The sequence below is a fragment of the Falco rusticolus genome, chromosome 18 (assembly GCF_015220075.1).
Source record: "Falco rusticolus isolate bFalRus1 chromosome 18, bFalRus1.pri, whole genome shotgun sequence".
Classification (NCBI taxonomy): Eukaryota; Metazoa; Chordata; class Aves; order Falconiformes; family Falconidae; genus Falco; species Falco rusticolus.
The window spans coordinates 2,763,282-2,783,340 of NC_051204.1; the positions used below are offsets into that span (position 1 = coordinate 2,763,282).

General features: G+C 39.9%; 1 protein-coding gene across 9 annotated transcripts; it reads right to left on the minus strand.

Annotated features, from left to right (window-relative positions):
* Positions 1 to 306: 306 nt before the first annotated feature.
* Positions 307 to 19,919, minus strand: NBR1 (NBR1 autophagy cargo receptor). Of its 9 annotated transcripts, none has more exons than XM_037411056.1 (21): positions 19,725 to 19,919; positions 17,385 to 17,447; positions 16,041 to 16,059; positions 15,637 to 15,659; positions 14,566 to 14,781; positions 13,936 to 14,010; positions 12,603 to 12,820; positions 11,412 to 11,576; positions 10,707 to 10,913; positions 9,260 to 9,419; positions 8,486 to 8,773; positions 7,892 to 8,044; positions 7,332 to 7,407; positions 6,863 to 6,973; positions 6,184 to 6,345; positions 5,946 to 6,080; positions 4,913 to 5,276; positions 4,528 to 4,631; positions 3,904 to 3,982; positions 3,054 to 3,159; positions 307 to 2,679 (listed from the first exon to the last, which is right to left on the minus strand). In XM_037411056.1, exons 1-21 carry the CDS (start codon positions 19,881 to 19,883, stop codon positions 2,506 to 2,508), a joined length of 3,057 nt encoding a protein of 1,018 aa, XP_037266953.1. In that variant the 5' UTR covers positions 19,884 to 19,919; the 3' UTR covers positions 307 to 2,505. The 9 variants fall into 9 exon arrangements, with proteins under 9 accessions (XP_037266953.1, XP_037266960.1, XP_037266951.1 ...); XM_037411063.1 differs by having other exon boundaries at positions 4,537 to 4,631; positions 19,725 to 19,918; XM_037411054.1 differs by having other exon boundaries at positions 6,184 to 6,372; positions 19,725 to 19,917.
* Between the last annotated feature and the right edge of the window lie 140 nt (positions 19,920 to 20,059).

The following is a 20,059-nucleotide window of genomic DNA, read 5'->3' on the forward strand; positions in this document are numbered from 1 at the left end:
CCACCGCCACCCCTCCGGCCACCCCAGCTTACCGGGCCCCCACCGCAGGCAGCAGCCGAGAGGAACCGAAAGCACTGCGGGGCGGAACAGCTACGGCCAAGGGCACGTGCTCCTGGGGGAAACTGGGTGGCCACAGCCCTCGCACCCGCAGGGCGAATCGGCCCCAACCTGTAAAGACCCCCAGGGACAGCCGGAGGGATAAAGAGTTTTATTGTAGGGATGGAAGAAAAGGCGGCCCCTGCCCCCCGTCCCCCCCCCCCAATCACAGTTGACTTTAAAGTGCTTGCCCTAAATAAGATACAGAGGTCACGTCTGCACTATAGAATATATTATAAATTATACCATGCATCCATTAACAAAATATACAAAGCCAACAGAAATATATCTATCTTAAGCCTGAGCATACATTATCTAAACCCTAGTAAAAAGTAATCTAAAGAAAACAGCATTTCACACTTCACATTTCAATCTGCAATGAAGTGTCCTTTCCTCCATTTTAGTGTTTCGTTAGTGTATAGAACTCATCAACATGCTACGTACGAACGTACACACCGAAAGAACATGTGTCCTGCTGGGTGGTCCAGATCAACGCAGGAACCACGCTACACTTAAGAGTTCCACCAGCTACTGCACTTCACCGTCCTTTCCTCCTCCCTGTTCCAGAGAGGCATAAGCCAAGAAGTACTCAAAACAGTACACACAAGTTAATGTGGGGAAAAAACCAGCAGTTTCAAGTTACAGAAGGATCTTTATCTGGTCCACAGCAGACAGCTGTACTGGTGTACAGAGAGATGGGAAACACTGCAAAATAGTTCTACTGTATTTCAAAATAAACATTTAAGAGTATATCTTCCACAATCTATAAAAATAGGTTTAAAACAAAAATGGTATGATACATTTTTTTTTCTTTAATTCTTTGAATGGTATCTTATCTCTAAGTGTATTACGTCTCTTAAAAAAATTACTACTACTGATCACCTGGTCAGTCACAATACTGCTACTTCTTCAGCTAACGTTGTGACAAAAGAGGAACACCTTAGTTCGAAGCAGCAGCACTAGAAAATATTTTAGAATCAATGGTCTCTTACTGCAGCAAGGAAAAAAGTTTGCTTGGAAGTAAGAACGTAACCAACACTGCCGTCACCTTCAGAGGGACTGGACTCTGAAGAGTTATCTATGGATACACCACTGCACAGCAGTGTATGTAGTTCATTTCTGATTCTTCAGAATCAAATCTCTCTCAGCACATTTAGAAGGGAATTCTTAGATTTCCAAATTAAATACGGGCATCTGAAGCAAAATCTTGTGAGAAACATGAATCCTACAGATGTGTCTATGGAAACACAGGAGCAGCTAGAACCATCACAAAAGACTGTACGTACACTTAAAAGTGCTTAAGTTAAATTATAGTTTGAAAAACGCATTAACTCACACAATCCCTACCTCAAGCACTCTTTCCATTCCTAAACATTACCAGAGTTTGTACTCCAGGTCTGAGTTTCTACACATTCCTCCATTCTTCTATGTGGTATTAACAGAGTAAGAGGTTTACACTATACTGAAAACAGTGGTCAAATCTAACTTTTTTTTTTTTTTTTTTTTTTTTTTACAAAAAGTCTGTGGAGATTCTTAGAAAGGCCTTTCCTACCCTTACACTCCATTTTTAACAGAATATGGTATGTGGGCTATATTTTCCCATTAGGCAGATGTTTTGCACAATCATTACTAGATGTGACTCAATTGCTGCTGGTAAATTCACTCTCCTGCTTCATTCTGCTACAAGAAAAAAATCACTTTCCTGATATTCATCAGTTTAACAGCGGTTACACTTTCAGACTTCTCAGAAGTTGTTTGATGGTTCAAGACTTTTTCATGTATGAGCAAACTTTTTCTTGTAAGAATCATTTGTAAGTTTTAAATCTATTACATTACTATCATGCATTGGACAAATCAATTACTAACTCATATCAGAAGAAACAACTTGCTAGTTGTGGGCATCTCTTGTAAATTAGGCAAGACTACATCTTACAGCAGCATCTTACATTGGTTCCTATTCCAAAGCTTGTTATAAGTCAACAAAACAAGTTTCCAGCTGCCTAAAAAAACCCAAAAAAACCAACAACCCAAACCTCTTACACACAATAAAAGGGGAAGTTTTCATTTGGGTGGAAGTTTAAGTAACTCTACAGGATTCCCTGATAATAGGATTCAGCATGAAATTAGAGACTTCAACACTACTCATTTAACTACGAGGTTCAAATAACAGTTGAAATTCTTCTGGTCTCCAATTTATGAGATGCTGTGACAAGCACTATTTGACATTTCCATTAAAAAAAAAAAAAAAAAAAAAAAAAAAAAAAAAAAAGAGAAGTCAAACGCTCAGAGAAAAGCCAAAGTTTTAGTCTCACTTCCAAACAGAAAGCAGCTGAGGAGCAGCCTGCTACTGTTGTAGTGTTTAACCAGAGTTTACCCAACGAAGACTACTCCTTTCTCCACCAGGAAGGTTCAGTATCTACTGCTGTACCAGTCGCTGTTACTGATCTGAAGCAATTCAGTTACCACGTGAACCATGTTATTGTTGTGTTTCTTCAGCAAGCGCAGGTTTAGCTGCCTGTCGCAGAACCCCATCTCACACAGACTGGACAGAAGAGTGGCAGTGCGCTCTTCTGCAGCTGCAGGCTGCCAAAAACAAAAGATTGTAAGGTAAGCTATAAAAAGATAATTTGGTTTTGCCATTTGAAGCACTTGTCCTGCATTATACTGGGATGTAATTAAGGCACAGAGGCCCTTCTGCCCACAATTCAGCTGTTTATGCTCACTTTCCAAGGTGAATTACCAGTCTCACATGACTATGAGACACATGCTTCCATCCCCATGGTATGGATTTCCCTATCTGCTGGTGGAGCAGCATACTTCAAATGGATGCAATGAAGCTTAACGTTTTACTGTTCCAAGAAGTCCTATAGAGAATAGCGATAAAACTATATGTATATGCTTTATAAACTTAAGGTTGACACCGTGAAACTCACACAGCATACACGACAGACATTTACCTGTTCTAGGACGGGTGGTCCAGCAAATAATGCTTTGTAGGCAGAAGCAGCAACGGACAAAGCTCCCTTAACTAGTTCTCCTGCAATGCTGCTTCCTTGAGGGTATCTGCAGAGAAGTCAGGGATTATTTTAGGGTCAGCAAAGCCACGTGTTTGTTTCACATGAAATGCAAGTCTGTCCCTATTAATGTGCCACCTGAGGTTTAGTTCTGGTTGGAGAGAACCACCTGTGATCCAAAGGAATCATTGCTGTCCAGGAATTGGAAGGATGCAGGAAGCTCATTCATTCTCACTTGAAACCTTCTCTTAAATAATGGGTTTATGCTAAAGCACATTAGTTTACTTTCATAACGTGGCCTTTTGTGAAGAATTTAGTATTCTCACCCAAAAGAGTATTCATGAAAGTTGTGCACTGTGACACAATAGATTCTGTTTGTCTTCTATCAATTCTTAAATCACTTAATATTCTGCCCAATGTTTTGTCTTAGTCCTCCAGTCTTAGTATCTTAAGGAGTTTGACTTAGTAGCTAAACTAACAAAATCCCTATTTTAAAAATCCTGAGATTTTTCCAAGAAAAAACCACAGAATTTTAGAAGGATTCAGCTTGGGCTCTTCATATACTTCCACGTGTCAATTCTGCATCCTTTATATTTGTGTTTAAGTAGAAACTGAGATCTTATGAAGATATAGCATTATATAATTCAGCATACGTTTCCCTGAAGAAGGGAAGCCTTTCTCCAAACTACTGACTACATGAAAACTGTAAGCCAGTGCTTTTTCCTAGGTGCCTAATTTAGCAGTTCTCATTTTAAAATAGTATTTGTGAAGTTACAGCCTTCAGTTTCATTACCTTGGGTATTCCGAGCACTTCTGTTTACTAGCTGGAAATTCAGAAGATCCTGGTCCACGACTGTCTTCACCGCTGGGTTCTGGAAGAGGAAGAAAAAATATCATGTCAACATGTCCAACTAATGAGAAGCTGAAGAGATGCAACACGTATGTAAATGGAAAGGAGTAGGATACAGTCCAAAATTAGTACTTTCAAGTTTAGTTATCCACACAAACTAGGTATACAGAATTCTCACTGCAATCAAAACAATCAAAAAACTTCAGAAGTCATTTGGCTGATTAGTCAGCGAGTGTTTAACATGAGGTGAACTGCTGTCTGCACTCCCAGTGACTGTAACAGCTTAAATACATAGATCATTAATTCCAGAGCAAGGTAGTTTTCCAGATGCCTACAAATACTTCCGAGTATCCTCCCACTACCCCTAATGAATACATGCTCTTAATTGACCCACAAATCCAATTACTTCTTTAATCAAATCTTCTGTATAATAAGTTTCAACACTCAGAAACCCCTCACAATATTACTTGGCAGATTTCTGCTCTCCTCAAGAGTAACAAGACACTAAATCCAATACAAGGCATAAGGAACAGGAAATAACAATAGCATGCACCCTTCATTACGTACTGTCAATACCTTCTCTTGTCTGATTATGGGGAGTGGAAGAGATATTCTCTGAAGCCGGTATGTTTGGTTCTTGGAAGATATGATTCTGATGAGATGCAAGATTCCTGAGAACATAAGGCAAAAGAGTTACTTATACTACTTTCATCAAGTCTAAGTCAAGATCAACAGAGAAAATAAATGCTTCACACGCTTCCTTCTTTCCCTCTTTTGCACTCACCTCATCAAGTGAGTACAGGCTTTATAAAGAAGTTGCAGGATTCAGGATGTTCACTCCAGTATGAGACAACACTTATGTTGCAACAATTTCTGTTTGAACTTAAGCACAACACCCTGCAGACTCTACAGCAACACTAACAACCATTTTGCTCTCGTCTGGGACACATACCTTTGTGTCTGTGGTAAGGTGTCCACAACCTCTGGGGTTAGTGGTACTACAGCCAGTGTTTGTGAAGTTGTCAAAATATCGTTGATGCTGTGGATCTGTGGCTGCCTCTCCCCTTCTGGATTTTCTGCTCCTGTTTCAGATTCTCCTGTCTTTTCCAAACTGGGCTGAGAAAGAGCCGAACTATACATAGACTCCCCTAAAGGACGACTGGTGTCAAAGCACTCAGGGAGAATAATGATATAATCCTCTGATGAAGCAGAAGAGCCTTGACTTTGAACATCATCTTTATCATCATCTTCCTCTTCATCAGAATTGCCAGTGTCACTGCAGGGGCTTGCTCTCTCATCAGACAGGAGATGGTCCCCTAATGAGGGGGGGGGGGGGGGGAGGGTAGTGAAGTATTATTCATACAAAATGGACAACTGTTAACAGCAAAGACAGTACTGTCCCAGGTACAAGAGGCAAGTTATTCAGAAATAGCCCTAAACCTCTGCTCCCGATAGCAGTGGTGTAATTTTCTTTGTCTATTGGGGGGTGGGGGGTGTAGCATGAAAAAGTAATAGATCTTACTGTTAAGTCTATGCAGATAGGCTGCTGCTATTAATGCTTATAACGAAAACAGGAAGAGCTACACTGAGAACTTGAACAACAGGTTTTCAGCTCCTAAATTACACGCATCAGTTCAATTACAGTTTGCATTACAGTTCAAAGCACTGACTTCAAGCTACACATACAAAATATGGAAGCACCAGCCACACTTAACACATGAACACTTACCTGAATACCCTTTTTGAATTGAATACCAATCTTGAATAAAGATTAGAACCTTTATGTCTCAATTTCACTTTTTTCTTTTAAAGCAACTGTTAAACTAGCTGATTTTTCAGAGTATTTACACTAATTTTCTGATATGATTCTCTTGATCTAATGAGAATCAATTTCTTAGAACCACGTCAGACCTTTTTACACCAGCATTTTATTTTTTTTAGCCCTTATTGCAGCTTTATCTTAAATTCAAACCTGTTTTACTTACCACGGTTATTTTCTGCCATTGCCTCTGACTGATGAATCTTTGTTTCCTTTTTGAAAGTGGAATTAGATTTTGTCCTAGGAGATTCCTTATTTGTCATGTTGCAGCTGAAGGTGTCTTGCAATGTTTGTAAAGAGCCTAATAAAACGATCAGGAAAAACAAATTAAAGGGGTATTGCCACCTGCAGCACAGAGCAAATTGTGGCCAATGTCTGACCGCAAAGCTAAAGACAGTACTTACTCTGGAGGATTTTCTTCTTCTGTGGGGGCTTATGGTCAGGTGCAGCATCCAGGGTCAGAGAGCGAATTACAGTTTCACAGACAAACTGCGTCCCACTCATATCTTCTTCCCCTTCTTCCTGGTTACATGGATGTTCAGCTTTCACTTTCACTATACAACTATCTGCAGGAAAGCAGGCTTCCGTCATTCCTTTGAAAGGGAGATGTAACAGATTATTTTAACACTGCAACAAGGAAATGTAAGTATAAGAAGAATTTTTTAGGCTAGCCAAGGCTAACGTTGACTCTGTGTGTTAATTCTTTTTAAAAATTGAAAGATTTTTTAATTCAGTTCAAGTTGAATGTGAAAATAGTTTAAAAGTATGGGGGCCACGCTTGAGGCATTGACTGTCCGAGTATAATCTAGTCTATAAAGGGCAAATTGTGAATTCTCCCAACAATTCTAGTGGCTGGACAAATCAAGAGAGCATTTGTACTTCTGAGTTCTACATATATTATGCTCCCACCTCTACAATCAGAAAGCAGCATCAGACTACAGGTTTATGGGCCAAACAACTGTTTTTCCACAGAAGGGAAACACAGGAGGCTAGAATGCTTTTTAGACACCAAGTCTGCTGACTGCACAGAAATGACAATATTCTCCTCCCCTCACCCCCAAGCTCCTCACAACTAGTGCTTACCAGGCACCGGTTTAAATCCACTCCCCTCGTTCTCCTCCTCTATCTGACCTAAGCCAGGTTTCTCCAGCAAGGGGCTATCATGTGGCAAAGGGGACATACATGGAGTCATGTCTGAAAAACAAAGGTAGCAAGGATTGTAGACACTAAGGGAGTAGGAACCTTTCCTCCTCCAGGAGGCAACCTTGAGAAGTTCATCTTTTTTAAGGGATATTCTTCCAAGACTGAAGAAACCCAGTTATCTTATAAGACAATTTGGTGAAATAAACAACTAGCTTTGCATTACACTGGCACTGGTTGAGCAAAGAAAACGGCAGCCTTCTTCAAATGTCTGGCAAAGAAAACGGCAGCCTTCTTCAAATGTCTGGAATCATATGGTCTTGGGAATGTGAAGCTGAAAAGAAGCCAAAACTGAAAAAACACAAAGGATAACTGTCTGCTAGAGACAGCACAGAGGATATGAGAAGCTTACCAACAGGAGTGTTGTGTGGCACTCGCTCCAATTCCTGCACAATATTGATGTCCAACAGCTCAAAGGACAGCAAATCCTACAGAAAAAACCCACCGTGCAGTTTTATCAACAAACCCTGAAATTTAATCCTGTGCTGCACTTCCCAGCATCAGATCCCAGTAACTTACAAATAACCCCCGCTCTTTGTTACTCAGCATGATCTCAGACAGAGCAGTTTTCCCATAATGTACACCCACATCACACAACATGGTACACAAATTAGGGCAGCAAGTACTAAGTACTTGCAAGTACTTGTAAGCTAAGTACTTCCTTGTTAGGGGCCAGAGAAAGACCCAACTCTGTGACTCTGAGAATCTTAGCCTGTCCTGCACATACCTTCCACAGTGACAGTCCCTGATACTAATTCAGGAAAATATGCCTGCTATACAAAATGCAACATACTTTTCTTGAAAATATAGTGGCTATTTTCGAGCTCAGAAGCTTTTTATTTTTATGGATGCCTATGTACCTAGATATCAAACCCAATATGGTTTATCTCTACATGAATTTTAGCGCTTTACCTGTGCAGTGAGGAGATCAACAGATGGGATATAAAATTCTCTCTCACTTGGCAGATTTTTGATCTTTAAAGGAATAGTTGGCAGAGGTATTTCAGCCTGCTCCATGATTTCACCCATCAGTTGAGCATCTGCTTCTGTCTTTAAGGAAGCGTCCTGCAAAAGCAAATAAGTAAGATCCAAGAAGCCCCTTAGGCAGGCAGCAAATAAACAATTCCATCAAAAGTAAAGCCTGCACTTTGGGTATAATAACACAAGAAACTTGAAAGAGATTTAATTCAACTCACTTTAGAGCCAAAAGGACAAGATCGAACAGGGAGAAATCCTGCAGTGTTTCAGTTAAAAAAAAATAATTGACAAATAGGGGCAACAGACTGATAACTAATCCCATGCCTGCCAAAAAGTGACCGTTTTAGGACTTACTAATGAAATAAAAGTTGTGGGTTTTTTCTATTGAAAAATAAAAACTAGAAGCAAGCAACTCAAAGAAACCTCTAGAAATTAATATAGTTCGGGATGTCATTGCACCAAACAATATACATCGCTCCTTCTACTAGGCAATTCAGAACTGCCCAAAATCTCAGATGAGTGACTTGCCTGTTTGGTGCTGGAAGCTTTATCCTTCTGACAGGAATCAGAATTCTTCCAACTGCTTTCTAGATAGTCATTAGTTGAGGAGGGATCTACAACAATACTGCACCAGATCCTGGGCCCAAACTGTTCCCCTCTGTGTGACAGTCTCCAGTGAGAGGTGTAAGTTCCTTCTATATTAGGAGCCACAAACTCCACCGAAACAGTTCCCACTTGTCCTGATGGAAGGGATGGCACCAACACATCTTTTTTCTCAGCAGATGCCAAGGTCAGATTTCCCCACATAAGTTTCAGCTGAAACATACAACAGAAAAAAAGCAAAAGTTAACTTCGCAAGCTTCTCTGCAAACTACAGGCAGTAAAGAGCACTTAAAAGTTCCTCTGCCGAAAGGCCTTGCAGATAGCAGGCACGGAGAAGAGAGGCTGCTAGTAAATATTCTCGCATTAGTCACTATCACCACAAAGTAAGAAGATATGACCATCTTTCTGCATGAACACAGTCACAGAAGAAAGGTTTTTGAAGTCAGAAAAGCAACACACCTGTTGCAAACAAGCATGAACTGGGACATTAAAACAGCACTGGAAGACATGTAGGGTGATGTTAATCTTGTTGTAAAGATTATCTAGACAGCTTATTGCCCCGGAATTCCCAGCTTGTGAATTACCAGGCCAAATTAAATCCTAAATGGGTTCTGAGAGAGAATTCAGATTCCTAATGCATACAAGTATTATCTTCCAGAACTATTTTAGCGTGTAGAAGTAATAGCAAAGGCAAGATACCTTTGTGTCTGAGCTCCATTCCACATTGCCAGTATTTTTCATTCGCCAGTGTTTGATAAACTTTGTTCCTGGTTGCAAGCGAGTCCCATCTGGCAAATTCTCATCCACAAATACCGCACTTAGTGTTGGGACAATTGCTTGGAAGGGTTGACTAGGACTCCTGGAATTGGAAGGAGGTAAAAAACAAAAAATGTATCAAAAAAACACCAAAATGAGGAAGTCATTCAGCTGCTATTTCACTGGCTGAAAACAGAGAAGGCCATTTAGTGTGTCTTCTTCTACCTCTAGAAATATTTCAAATTTCTAATGTTTTAGCTACTGTTTTCATCTTAAGTCTAAACACCACATAGCAGTTTGCTTTCGTTTGCCCAAGGAACACAACGCATCAAATCAACATTTGCGTATTTGGAAGAATATTATTATAATTACAAAACTCAGGTTGAACAGAGAAAAGTTCACTGTTCTTCACTTGATTTAGTCTAACAGCACTGTGGGCTATGCTATTCCCTTAGAGAATGAAGTCATTATCTTTATGATGTTGAATCAAAAAAGATTGTACTATAGCCTAATTGCTAGTGTCTTCTTTGGCCTTAAAAGTGACATTTTTCAACAAGATACCACAGTTTTTGCCTGAAAGGGGCTCAAAAATCGATTTAATCCAAAGCTTGACTGTTAATTTGAGCACACAAAGAGGACTGGTGAAACAGCTAACACGCATGCCAACTTTAAGAGATCTAAAAGGAAGAATTGGTAACTAAATTAGCATCGGGTTTGTTCCTGTAATATGCCTGGTCATTAAAAAGGAAGCAAAGATAGCTATCTCAAGCTCCCTACAAATGTAAGTAACTGATTAATGTTAATTTGACATTTAAATACCCTAAATATTTATTATTAGGGAAGAATTAAAGAAAACTGAACTATAGAAGTTTTACACCTGTACATTCATAAAACCAGTGCGAATGGAAAATGCAGTGTCTGCCTGCAAAGGCTGCCGTTTCATGAGCCTCAGCCTAAGATCACATAAAAAGAAAAAAAAAGCACCGAACATAGGACACAGAATGTACTTGACTTTATGTAGACACATTTAATTTAGCAGGAAGATGCAGACTTTTTAAAAGTAGCAGTAATATTAATTCACACTGTAGGCGCATGCATGCATATATCCGTAATCCTAGGCATTCACCTTCCTCCCAAATCTACCTAAATCGTTGTTTCTGGTAATAGCCATCAGCTACTTTTTTTCTTCTCCTACTCTCCTCCCAGCTGAAAACAGTAGAAGACCCGACCTTGCAAACTGCATTTAGACAGAACTCTCTCAAGGTCCAACAACAAATAATACTTTAAATGAATAATTTCATAACCTTCCTCTAGTTACACTTTAGCTTGGTCTCATCATGAAAGATCAGACAGCACAACTAAGAAATGCTCTGCTAACATCATCTCTTACAGGAAGGTATTAGGTTGGAGGCTCTCAGATTTCACAGTAGGTGAGCCACTAGTTTCCAATACATGGACCGAGTTCCACAGATGAATTTTCCTGTGCAATTTTAGCTGCTTTTTGAGCTCTCGGACCTCTGCCTTTCGCTGTTTCTTCTCCGCTCGTAATCTTTGCTTTTCTGCCTTCAGAAATCTTTTGTCCATCTGTTTCTGAAGCCTGCAAAAAGAATAAGATACTCTGTTACGATACATTAAATTGATTAGAATTTAGCTTTAGCCAGCACAGTCTTAGTCTCAAAGGGAACACTAAGGAAATGTCTCATACTTCTATGTTGTATTTTAAAATTTTAAATTTTTTTTAAAAGAACATCTTCATAGTTCCTTGTGAAGATATTTTGAGTGGCCCTGGTGAAAAAGCAAACTTAAAGGCAGATTAGAGTATACTCTCAAAAAAAAGCAAGCTCTCAAAGTTTGCTACCCAGCTATGACATGAGATTTGTCTTTTGTACTTCGTTATTAAAAACACTAAGAGTTCTGACTTAGGCCACTCAGAAGTATATAGCTACTTTTAGCTACTCACAATGAAGTTTCAGTACCATTTCCATTTCTTGTCATCTTAAATCTAACATAAAAGCTGAACATCAACCCCAATACAGGTGTTTCCACTTTGCTTTCAGGATCATCTTGTCAGGTACTGACAGGTGCCACCATTTACCTAACTTGCTCCAGAGTAGCAGGCAGGCGAGGTGAGCACTCAGCAAGGCTGTAATTCTCAGCAATACACAGCACGGGTCTTCTCAGCTTTAACAAAACATGATTAGGATCATGTGCATATGTTCCTGCTTCACACTGTTCACAGATACTGTAGGCTGGACAAAGGCTGTACAGAAGAAAAGGCAGAAGGGTACCAAAAGGCAAAGAATCAGTGCAGTAGAAAAAGACACGGAAGGATAATTAATCCTTACATTTCTGCAGATAAACAGCCCTGTACCATCCTACCATTGTAAGCAGTGCCCGAGCGAAAGAGAAGCTGGTTCTCTCACTTATACATCAATATTTGCAGCCATCTGGAATATCTAGATCAGTATCTTTCTTGGCAAAACCGCCAGCACAGTTCCTACTTCCTTCTTGAGTACACATTGAAAGAAACAGATGCTTCCTTTAGCCCAAGTGATTAACAATTGTTGCTATAAAGGATAAAACATACCGAATTCCAATGCCAGAGACAGCATCATACTTATGAAAATACAGAGGATAAGTAAACTGAAGTATTCAGGGAAGCAAAGCAGATTGGTCCTGCAGGAACAGGACTAGTAAAAAACAGACTGTCATCTCCTGACAGCAAGAAAAACAAACATCCACTGCTGCTGCTTAGTCCTAAAATACTTAGCTTTACAGCAATTGCCTCATTCAAATAAAACACTCACTTTTGACACCTAAGACACTCATCAGAACTTATTTCCTATTATTAAACTGACAGTAGCGAGATCATTAAAAAAAGGCATGACCTGCTGTAGTTTCATTGACTGTCGGAACTAAATGAAGGACTACTATAAACTGGTGATTATATATTTCGCTTTTTTTTGTTTAGTTAACTGAACAAAACATTTTCCTTTACTGCATGTTATATGGAAAAAAGGTAAAGAGCGTTTAAGAATAAAGCAAGTGTTACCAAGTTCTCTCACTTTAACAATCATGTTTTCTCAAAATAGCATTAACGTTGCTCTTATGCAGATAAGGTCTAGCCACCACAGCAGAGAACATAAGCTGTTTGTGAGACACACTAGATGTTCTGAAACGTACGGCATGCTGCTGATTAGAGGTCTGCAACACCAAGACAGTTGCTCAGACTCACTCATGTACCCTACATCTTAGGTTTCCCACACTCCCACCCCTCATATTCTACCTGCACTGGTAGCGAACTCCAACAATTCGGGCCTGGCAGTTGCAGCAGGAGATCAGCCAGTCACACTGGTTGCCATTCCCCAACTGGCTCTCTGAAGTTGCAGGTGCTGCTGCAATAGAGCTCTCAGAAATATCTGGAGGCTGATTGTGATGAACAAGCTTCGCATACAGCTTTTGCTCCAGTTTCTCAACAGTTTCCTTAACTACTTGTTCCCTGAACTGGAAAAAAAAACCAAAAAAAAATAAAGTAGTCATGGACGAGACTCACCTATGCAGCAAAACAAAATTGGATTACACCGTCTCAAGTCTCCCAATCTGTAAGTCACAAAAGCAGTTCAGCATCCACTTCCCATCCCCCCAGCACATTCCAGATGAAATTAAACAACTGTCACATTCCTCAAAGGATTTGTATTTTACAAAATACAAGCCCATTGCTTTAACAAGGCAAATTAAAAATCGTATACTCATGCTTACAATATTAAGGTTCTTCTTCCCTAATCTTACACAAAGGGAAGGAAACTAATTAACACAACTCCAAACACACCCCTGTGGAGTCCCTATCATTAAGTCCTGATTTTGTTCACCAAGGATATTTTAAATACAACCATTAAGTTCCCGTATCTTTTGTTTGTATAAAGAGGTGGCAAAGGAAGGGAGATTCTAGAAAAAAACCACCCAACAACTTAAAAACAAATGCATACACTCCTGTACATTGTACCTTTTAGTTTCAAGAACTCACTAGCTAATTAATTCTTAGCATTTGCATCTTAACTGCTTCTTAGGTGATGTTTATTAGCTGTTAAAAACAAGTTAACAACCACATTTTATTAACCTGTATGTTATACTCAAGGATCTCCTGAAAGAATTTTCTTAAACTGAACAATCAAGAAAAGCAAGGTCATCAAATGCTGTGCTTCAAATCTCAGGAAACCTTAAGTATTACCCTCCTGAAACTGGTCAAACAAGAGTCTCCAACAGCAACACCGTATTTCACGCTCTTTCATGCTGTGCCCTGAATTTCCTATGACTATCTGGAGTGCAACAAGGATTCTACCATGGGAGCTACTTAAAACTACACTCAAGCTAGTCAGGTGCACAAACCAAACAATCCACGTTTTTTTTTTTTAAGGTAACACCTATACTGTACAGCCATAGTCAGACACCTAGTTTCCATTTACCACCACAAATGCCTAAATGCCCTTTTAAGATCCTCACAAGATCTCACAAGTACTAAGAGCAAGAGTGATCAGATGTACAGAATTAGGCATCACAGGTATCTTTTCTATCCACAGCCTCCCTTCAGAATTCAAAAGTTCAGAAGAAAATACACTTACTGTTTCCAAGTAGCTAGTGAACCATTCTGGAGGATTTTCATTTGTTCTTCCAGTTCTAGTGTGATTTAACTTTTCCTGAGGAAAAAAAAACGCGAAACACACACACCATAAAAATGAGTCACAAACCTTAAGTATGCAAAGCTGCAAAAAAACTTCAATACAGCAAGTTAACCCCCTTTCAAACAGCTCTCAAGAATCCTTACAAAAAAAGATTAAGTACTTCAGAAAAGTTGCAGTAGAAAAGCAACACAAGGAAGCCACTGACATTTTCCTGAAAGATTTCTGCCTTATTAGCATTTGAGTGTAATTACACATCAATGCTAAAGAAATCAGGACAACCAGATGCTACTAGATGACAGTCAGGGCTTCAGGAGGCCAATTACTTTGTTTATTAAAATACTTAAGAGTGGTCAACATGAAAGAATCTGTATTTCTAAATGCAGCATCAAAATATCCTCTTGAAGACATTCAAACAATTTTGCGAGCTTCAATGGGTGCAGGTAGCTGAAAATGAAAACCAACTTCTGAAGTCAGAGTTTTTCTGTATGGGTTAAAATGACAGTCTATAAAGTGAATTACACTTATAAATTCTTTGTTTTAATGAATATATATTCCAGCTCTACATCCTACCTGAATTGTCAGCTCCGTCTCATTTTTTAAATCTTCCTCTAACCCCTCAGCTAGCACAGAGTAGTGCAAAAGAGGTTTCTTCTCATCTTTATCAAGTGTCATCTTTCCTGACACAGTTTTTTCATGTGGATGCAAAGAACAATACGAGGCTTCTTTCAGAGAAGAGTTGTCTTCATACACATTCATCTGAAGTTGATTTCCTTGTTTAACTGCAATCTGAATAAACATTACATACATACACCATGTTTAGTCCACTTACAACTAACATACAAAATCCTGTAAAAATACAGAACTACACTACATTGGAGAGGCTGGGAAAAGACTAACACAAAAAGAAAAACTGAGTGAAATGCCAAGGTATATTCAGCTGATATTTTATTCTGCCTTTCTTAAAGGTTACTTTATATGCTTATAAAGGTTACTAATATGCTTATTAAAAAGTTTATTATAAGCAAAAGGATAATTATGTAGATATTCTACAGGAATTTTTCAGTCTACAATAAAAGCTGCTTGTATTAGCCAGTAAACAATACAGATTCTGTCCGGGAACTTACAGTCAATTTGAATTTACGATCATTACCAGATTTAACATTCAAACCACGAGCCAAAAGTTCTGAAAGCAGTAATATTGTACAACCAAAATTTAAAGGAATACAATTCTTATTTTGTCCAAGTGTAACTAAGCATTGATATCAATTAAAGCTTTAATGATGTACTCTCTGGCAATAGAGTCAACGTGGCAAGACTTTTAAAAGGATCCCTTTAGATCCCATGACAGCCCAGTACCTCCAAACATGGGATTACTGTTTAAGCGTTTGAGATAGCCAGTCAATTAACTGATGAACTGGCTGCTCAGGGCCCTGAATCACAAGTGCCTAATCAACTAATTTATACAAATCAAGTTTAGACTGGATGGAAAAAAATCGTAGGAAAACATTCAAGCTAGTGTACAAAGCCAGAAAACTGAACTATTTTATTGCCACGGACCAGGTAATGCTGTTTTTTTCTCAGCTACACCAATCTGAATTGGAGAAGGATGAACTTATCAGGGAAAAGTCAGAGAGCATTTACCTTCAGAGCTTCTTCATATTCCTCTAAAGAAAAAGGGAAAGAAATGTGATTTTTCCACTATCAAACAAAAGATTTAAGTTTAGAACACACTATTCAGGGACCCTTACGTCAAGAAGTGTCTCCCATACCATCTGTAAATTCTTTTAATATACAGCTACTGAAAAAAGTAGTCACATGTATGCCAATAAGCAAACGTGTTCACAGCCTAGAGACTTAACATTCCATTAATTTAGTCATTTCCAATTTGATCCACTTCGTGGATCAAAGACTCATTCCTTTGGGAGGAATTTGATGCCAAATCATACGTAAAATCCAAAAATCAAGCATTCTCAACTCTTCTCCAAAAACATGAACAACAGTTACGGTCTGTTTACTGATTTTACTTCAATAAAGCAGCAACTCACCTTTGCTATTCACAGACACCTGCAAAGAGAAAAAACAGTGAGTTATAGCTACTGATACGTTTTTGCAATTCTCTTACAATCTCTTCAAATAAGCACACTTTCAGAATACACACACTGTTATTCAGTTTCCAAAATACCACTCCTTCAAATATTTCTTATTGCTCCTGCTTTTAATCATTAATCAATGCTGTGGTGCTCTGGAGTAGACCATGTTCTTTACTAGATTTGCACAATAAGCAAGGTCTCTAGCACCTGTCAGCATCCAGACTAAGTGTGGTCTCATCTGCTGGAAGGAAGCTGGCACCAGTACCACTGGGTTTGCTACACAAGTACAAAGAGGTTGGAACCAGTTGCTTGTAACACCCAACAAACTAACGGTTCAGTGTCCTACAATTTAAACACAAGCCAAGCCTAACTTCTACAAATGCTCATTTATCAATTTTGCACACAGAATTTACTAATACAAGCAGCTATTTAATCACTACAGCTTTGCACAATCCTGAATGATGTTCATTCTGTTAGCATTCAAAAAGGATCTTTAAAAGATGCACCTAGGTATTTATATAGATACAGGCTGGAAAACAAATCTCCCAAAATGTGGCTGGAAACATCCTGACATGTCCCCTTGGGGGGAAAAAAAATAATTTAAAAAAGAGCCCCGTCTCTGCAATTTAGTAGAGCTACAAACCAAGTAGTGGAACACAGAGCTTGCAAAAACTACATTCCATCTGAGAGCTACATTCTACTCTAAATCTCTAGATAAATAGAATATGAAAGGATGAGTTTATGCCAAGCAGGAAGTTACTCAACAAGGACAACTAGAAGTATACACCAATTTGTTTTCTGAGTCAGTAATCTGCTTGGAGATTATAGCATTTACATAAAACAAGCAGAGGATTTGAGCAGACCAGATCACTGAACTAAACACATGCTAATGACAGGGGACCTACATTTTTCCGAGGAAGGAGTGTAGATTGAAGAGACAAGGGTTTACCATGGCTGCAAACACAAACTGTAACAACTACCTTATTCTTATGAAAAATAAAAAAGTCCCTTAACTGAAGCATGCTTCCCCCAGAGCACACAGAACCACTGGCTGTTTCTGCGGTGTGGGAAAAAGAAAGGCAGTAGCTTCTAAAAAAACATTTTAAACTAAATATGCTACATTAAGAGTGAAACCACGAGACTAATGGCTATTTTCTTATCAAAGGGGGAAAAAAAATCACCTCTGATCTGCATAATAGACACACCTGAAGGACCCATTACATATTATCAAGAAGCAGAAAGGTTCACACCAGTCACTTTGGTAGAGCTGTTGGAAGGGTGGGGTAGCAGGTATTTTACCTCATCATTATCTTCATCAATATATTTGATCTGAATGTTGTCCAGGTCAAATGAAACTTTAACCTGTAAAGAAAAAAAAAAGGACACAAAACCACAATGAGGCAGGACTACAGATGTTTTCAATTAATCCTGATCATTAATAGGGAAAAATGTTTTAACCCTTCCACCCCTCCCTTCAGTTTCTCAGTTGAAATAAACACTGTTTTACAAAATCCATTCTTCTGGAGTTGAACAACTCTCCCCAGTGCCTTGTCTCCAACATTTACTAACTTTCTAGACTGAAAAAAATCTTTTCTTTCATGTCTCACCTTCCCTAGTTAATGTTTACCCCAAACTAAATAATAATAACCTTTCCATTATAAGAGGACTATTAACTCAGGGTTAATGAACTCAGTCATGGTAAACACTGCACTATACAAAGGCTAAAGCCAACAATGACTAGATGCTAACTTTTACATTAAAGAAACAACCAGGAACAGCTCACACAGGTGCTCAGCCTTTTTTCCACAAACCTATTTGTGTTTTGAGCAACTAGGATTAATTTAAGTACTAAAAAGAGTGCAGTATCTCATTCTAACACCCACTGGCTGATGCACTGTACATCAACATAAAAATCCATTACAGAGATCGGAATTAAGAGAATACAGCTGAGCAGCTATTTTGTATCTTGCATTGGGAGAACAGAATGAAGAGCATTAAACAAACCGTAAGTGAAAGCGATTATTTCCCTACGTTGAGTAACAGTCTTTGAGGCTCACATGCGTTTTTGCATCATTTACTTACACAAGCTGTATTTTTCTCAACAGAGACTCTGAAAAACTGATATATCCAAGACACATTCTCCTAGCCGGGACCTAAGAGAAGAACACCAGCAGCCTTAGAAGACAGCAGACAGCTGGGACTTCCATGGCACCACAAGAGCACACTGATATAGCTACACACATTCTGCAATGAACGTGCTACAGGCTGGGTCTTCTGGTGATATACCCCAAATTAATTTTGGGAGCGCAGCGAGAGAATCAACTCAGCTTGTCAAAAAACTGTGGTCTGTATCTACATCACCTATACCCCACACCGTTACCCTAAAATTCAGGCTAGAACCAGAGATCAGGTTATCCCTGATAAACACCACACAGATTTAATAAGACATTAAAACATAGGCAAGACACAGTTTAACTGACGCTAACTTGAGGTAGTAACTCACACAGTATAGTGCAGAAACACCGGTGGTACTACCTTGGTCAGAGAAACATTATGGTAATAGAACACCACACCTTGAACAAACACACTCTCTGCGACTAATTAAGGGCAACACCGCGCATACACATCAATCTGCTTCCAGCTTTGATATAAGTAGGATTTTGACTAGTTCAGACATTCCCGCAGGGTCTACTTGCCCCAAAGTATTTTAAGCCTGAAGTAGCGCCTCTTCTAGAAGACTGAAATGCAATGACTGAAGATGATGCAGTTCAAACTTTGCATCTGAATAACTCACAATGCAATAACCTCCTACAAAGTACACTCAGCTACAATAAGAACTAAAAGAGAAAATAAAATATTGGCAAGATCTCCTAAGATACAACGTGGAGTTGGATTAAAAAAAAAAGCCAGAACAGCTGCTACATAATCATCATCACCACCACCGCGGCTTATCTTAAACAAGGGAATCCTTACTACAAAATTTGAACCTCAGCCAATACAGGAATTTGCACTAACTGGAAATAAACATCCAAACAAAACCTCTTCAGTGTACCATGGGCATGACGTACAGACCTTCATAAGCGACTGGCTCACGGACAAAACCAGTTATATCTAAACTAGCACACACAAGGCACCAGGAGGCAAGAAACCAAAAACGTACTGGTGGTCCAGAAACCCAGAGAGTAAAGCCAAATCTTCAGGAAAATGGTCTACAAGCAACAGCAGAGTATTACTTCACTATATCTACTTTAAGGGGTAAAATGATGGAAGATAAGAGACACAGAGGGCACTTTATAGGGCTACAGTAGTAAAACCAACTATCTGTAACTGTTGGCAAGAGCAAAGCACGCAGCTAAGGCCACCTGCTCACGCAGAACAAGCGTCCCACAAGCAGCTGTACCCAAACCAGTCTTTCCACACCACTCTAAGGAAATAACAACAATAAAAGTTACTGTCAAGACTAACAGAAAACCTGAGACCGCAGCAGCACACAACGCTGGCTCTAACAGCCTGCACAATGGCTGACACGGCTTTCGCAGGCGAGAGAGACGCTGCTTGGGCCCTGGGACCGGCGCTGACGCTCCCGGCGCCCCAGCGAGGGCCCCCGCGGCCGGGCACGGCGGGGCGGGCCGCGCTCACCATGGCCTCCACATCCGCCCACGTCGTGTGCGCCGAGTCGGACACCAGGAAGCTCTGGGTCTCCCCACGGCAGTTGACACGCAGGTTCACCTGCGGCTCCATGCCGCGCTCCCGAGCGGCCCACGGCAGCCCTGTCAGGAGGCCCGACGATCCTAACATGGCGGCCCGAGCGCGGCCAGCCCCGTGCGCTCCGCGCGGCACTACTGGCGGCCGCGCCTGCCATTCATCCTTCTTCCCGCCCTGATTGGTCGGCGGGGGCGGACCCAAACACTGTGGGATCACAACAATAAACAGAGCCGGAGAGCGCGGAAGCGCGGGCGCGGCGCGGCGCCAGC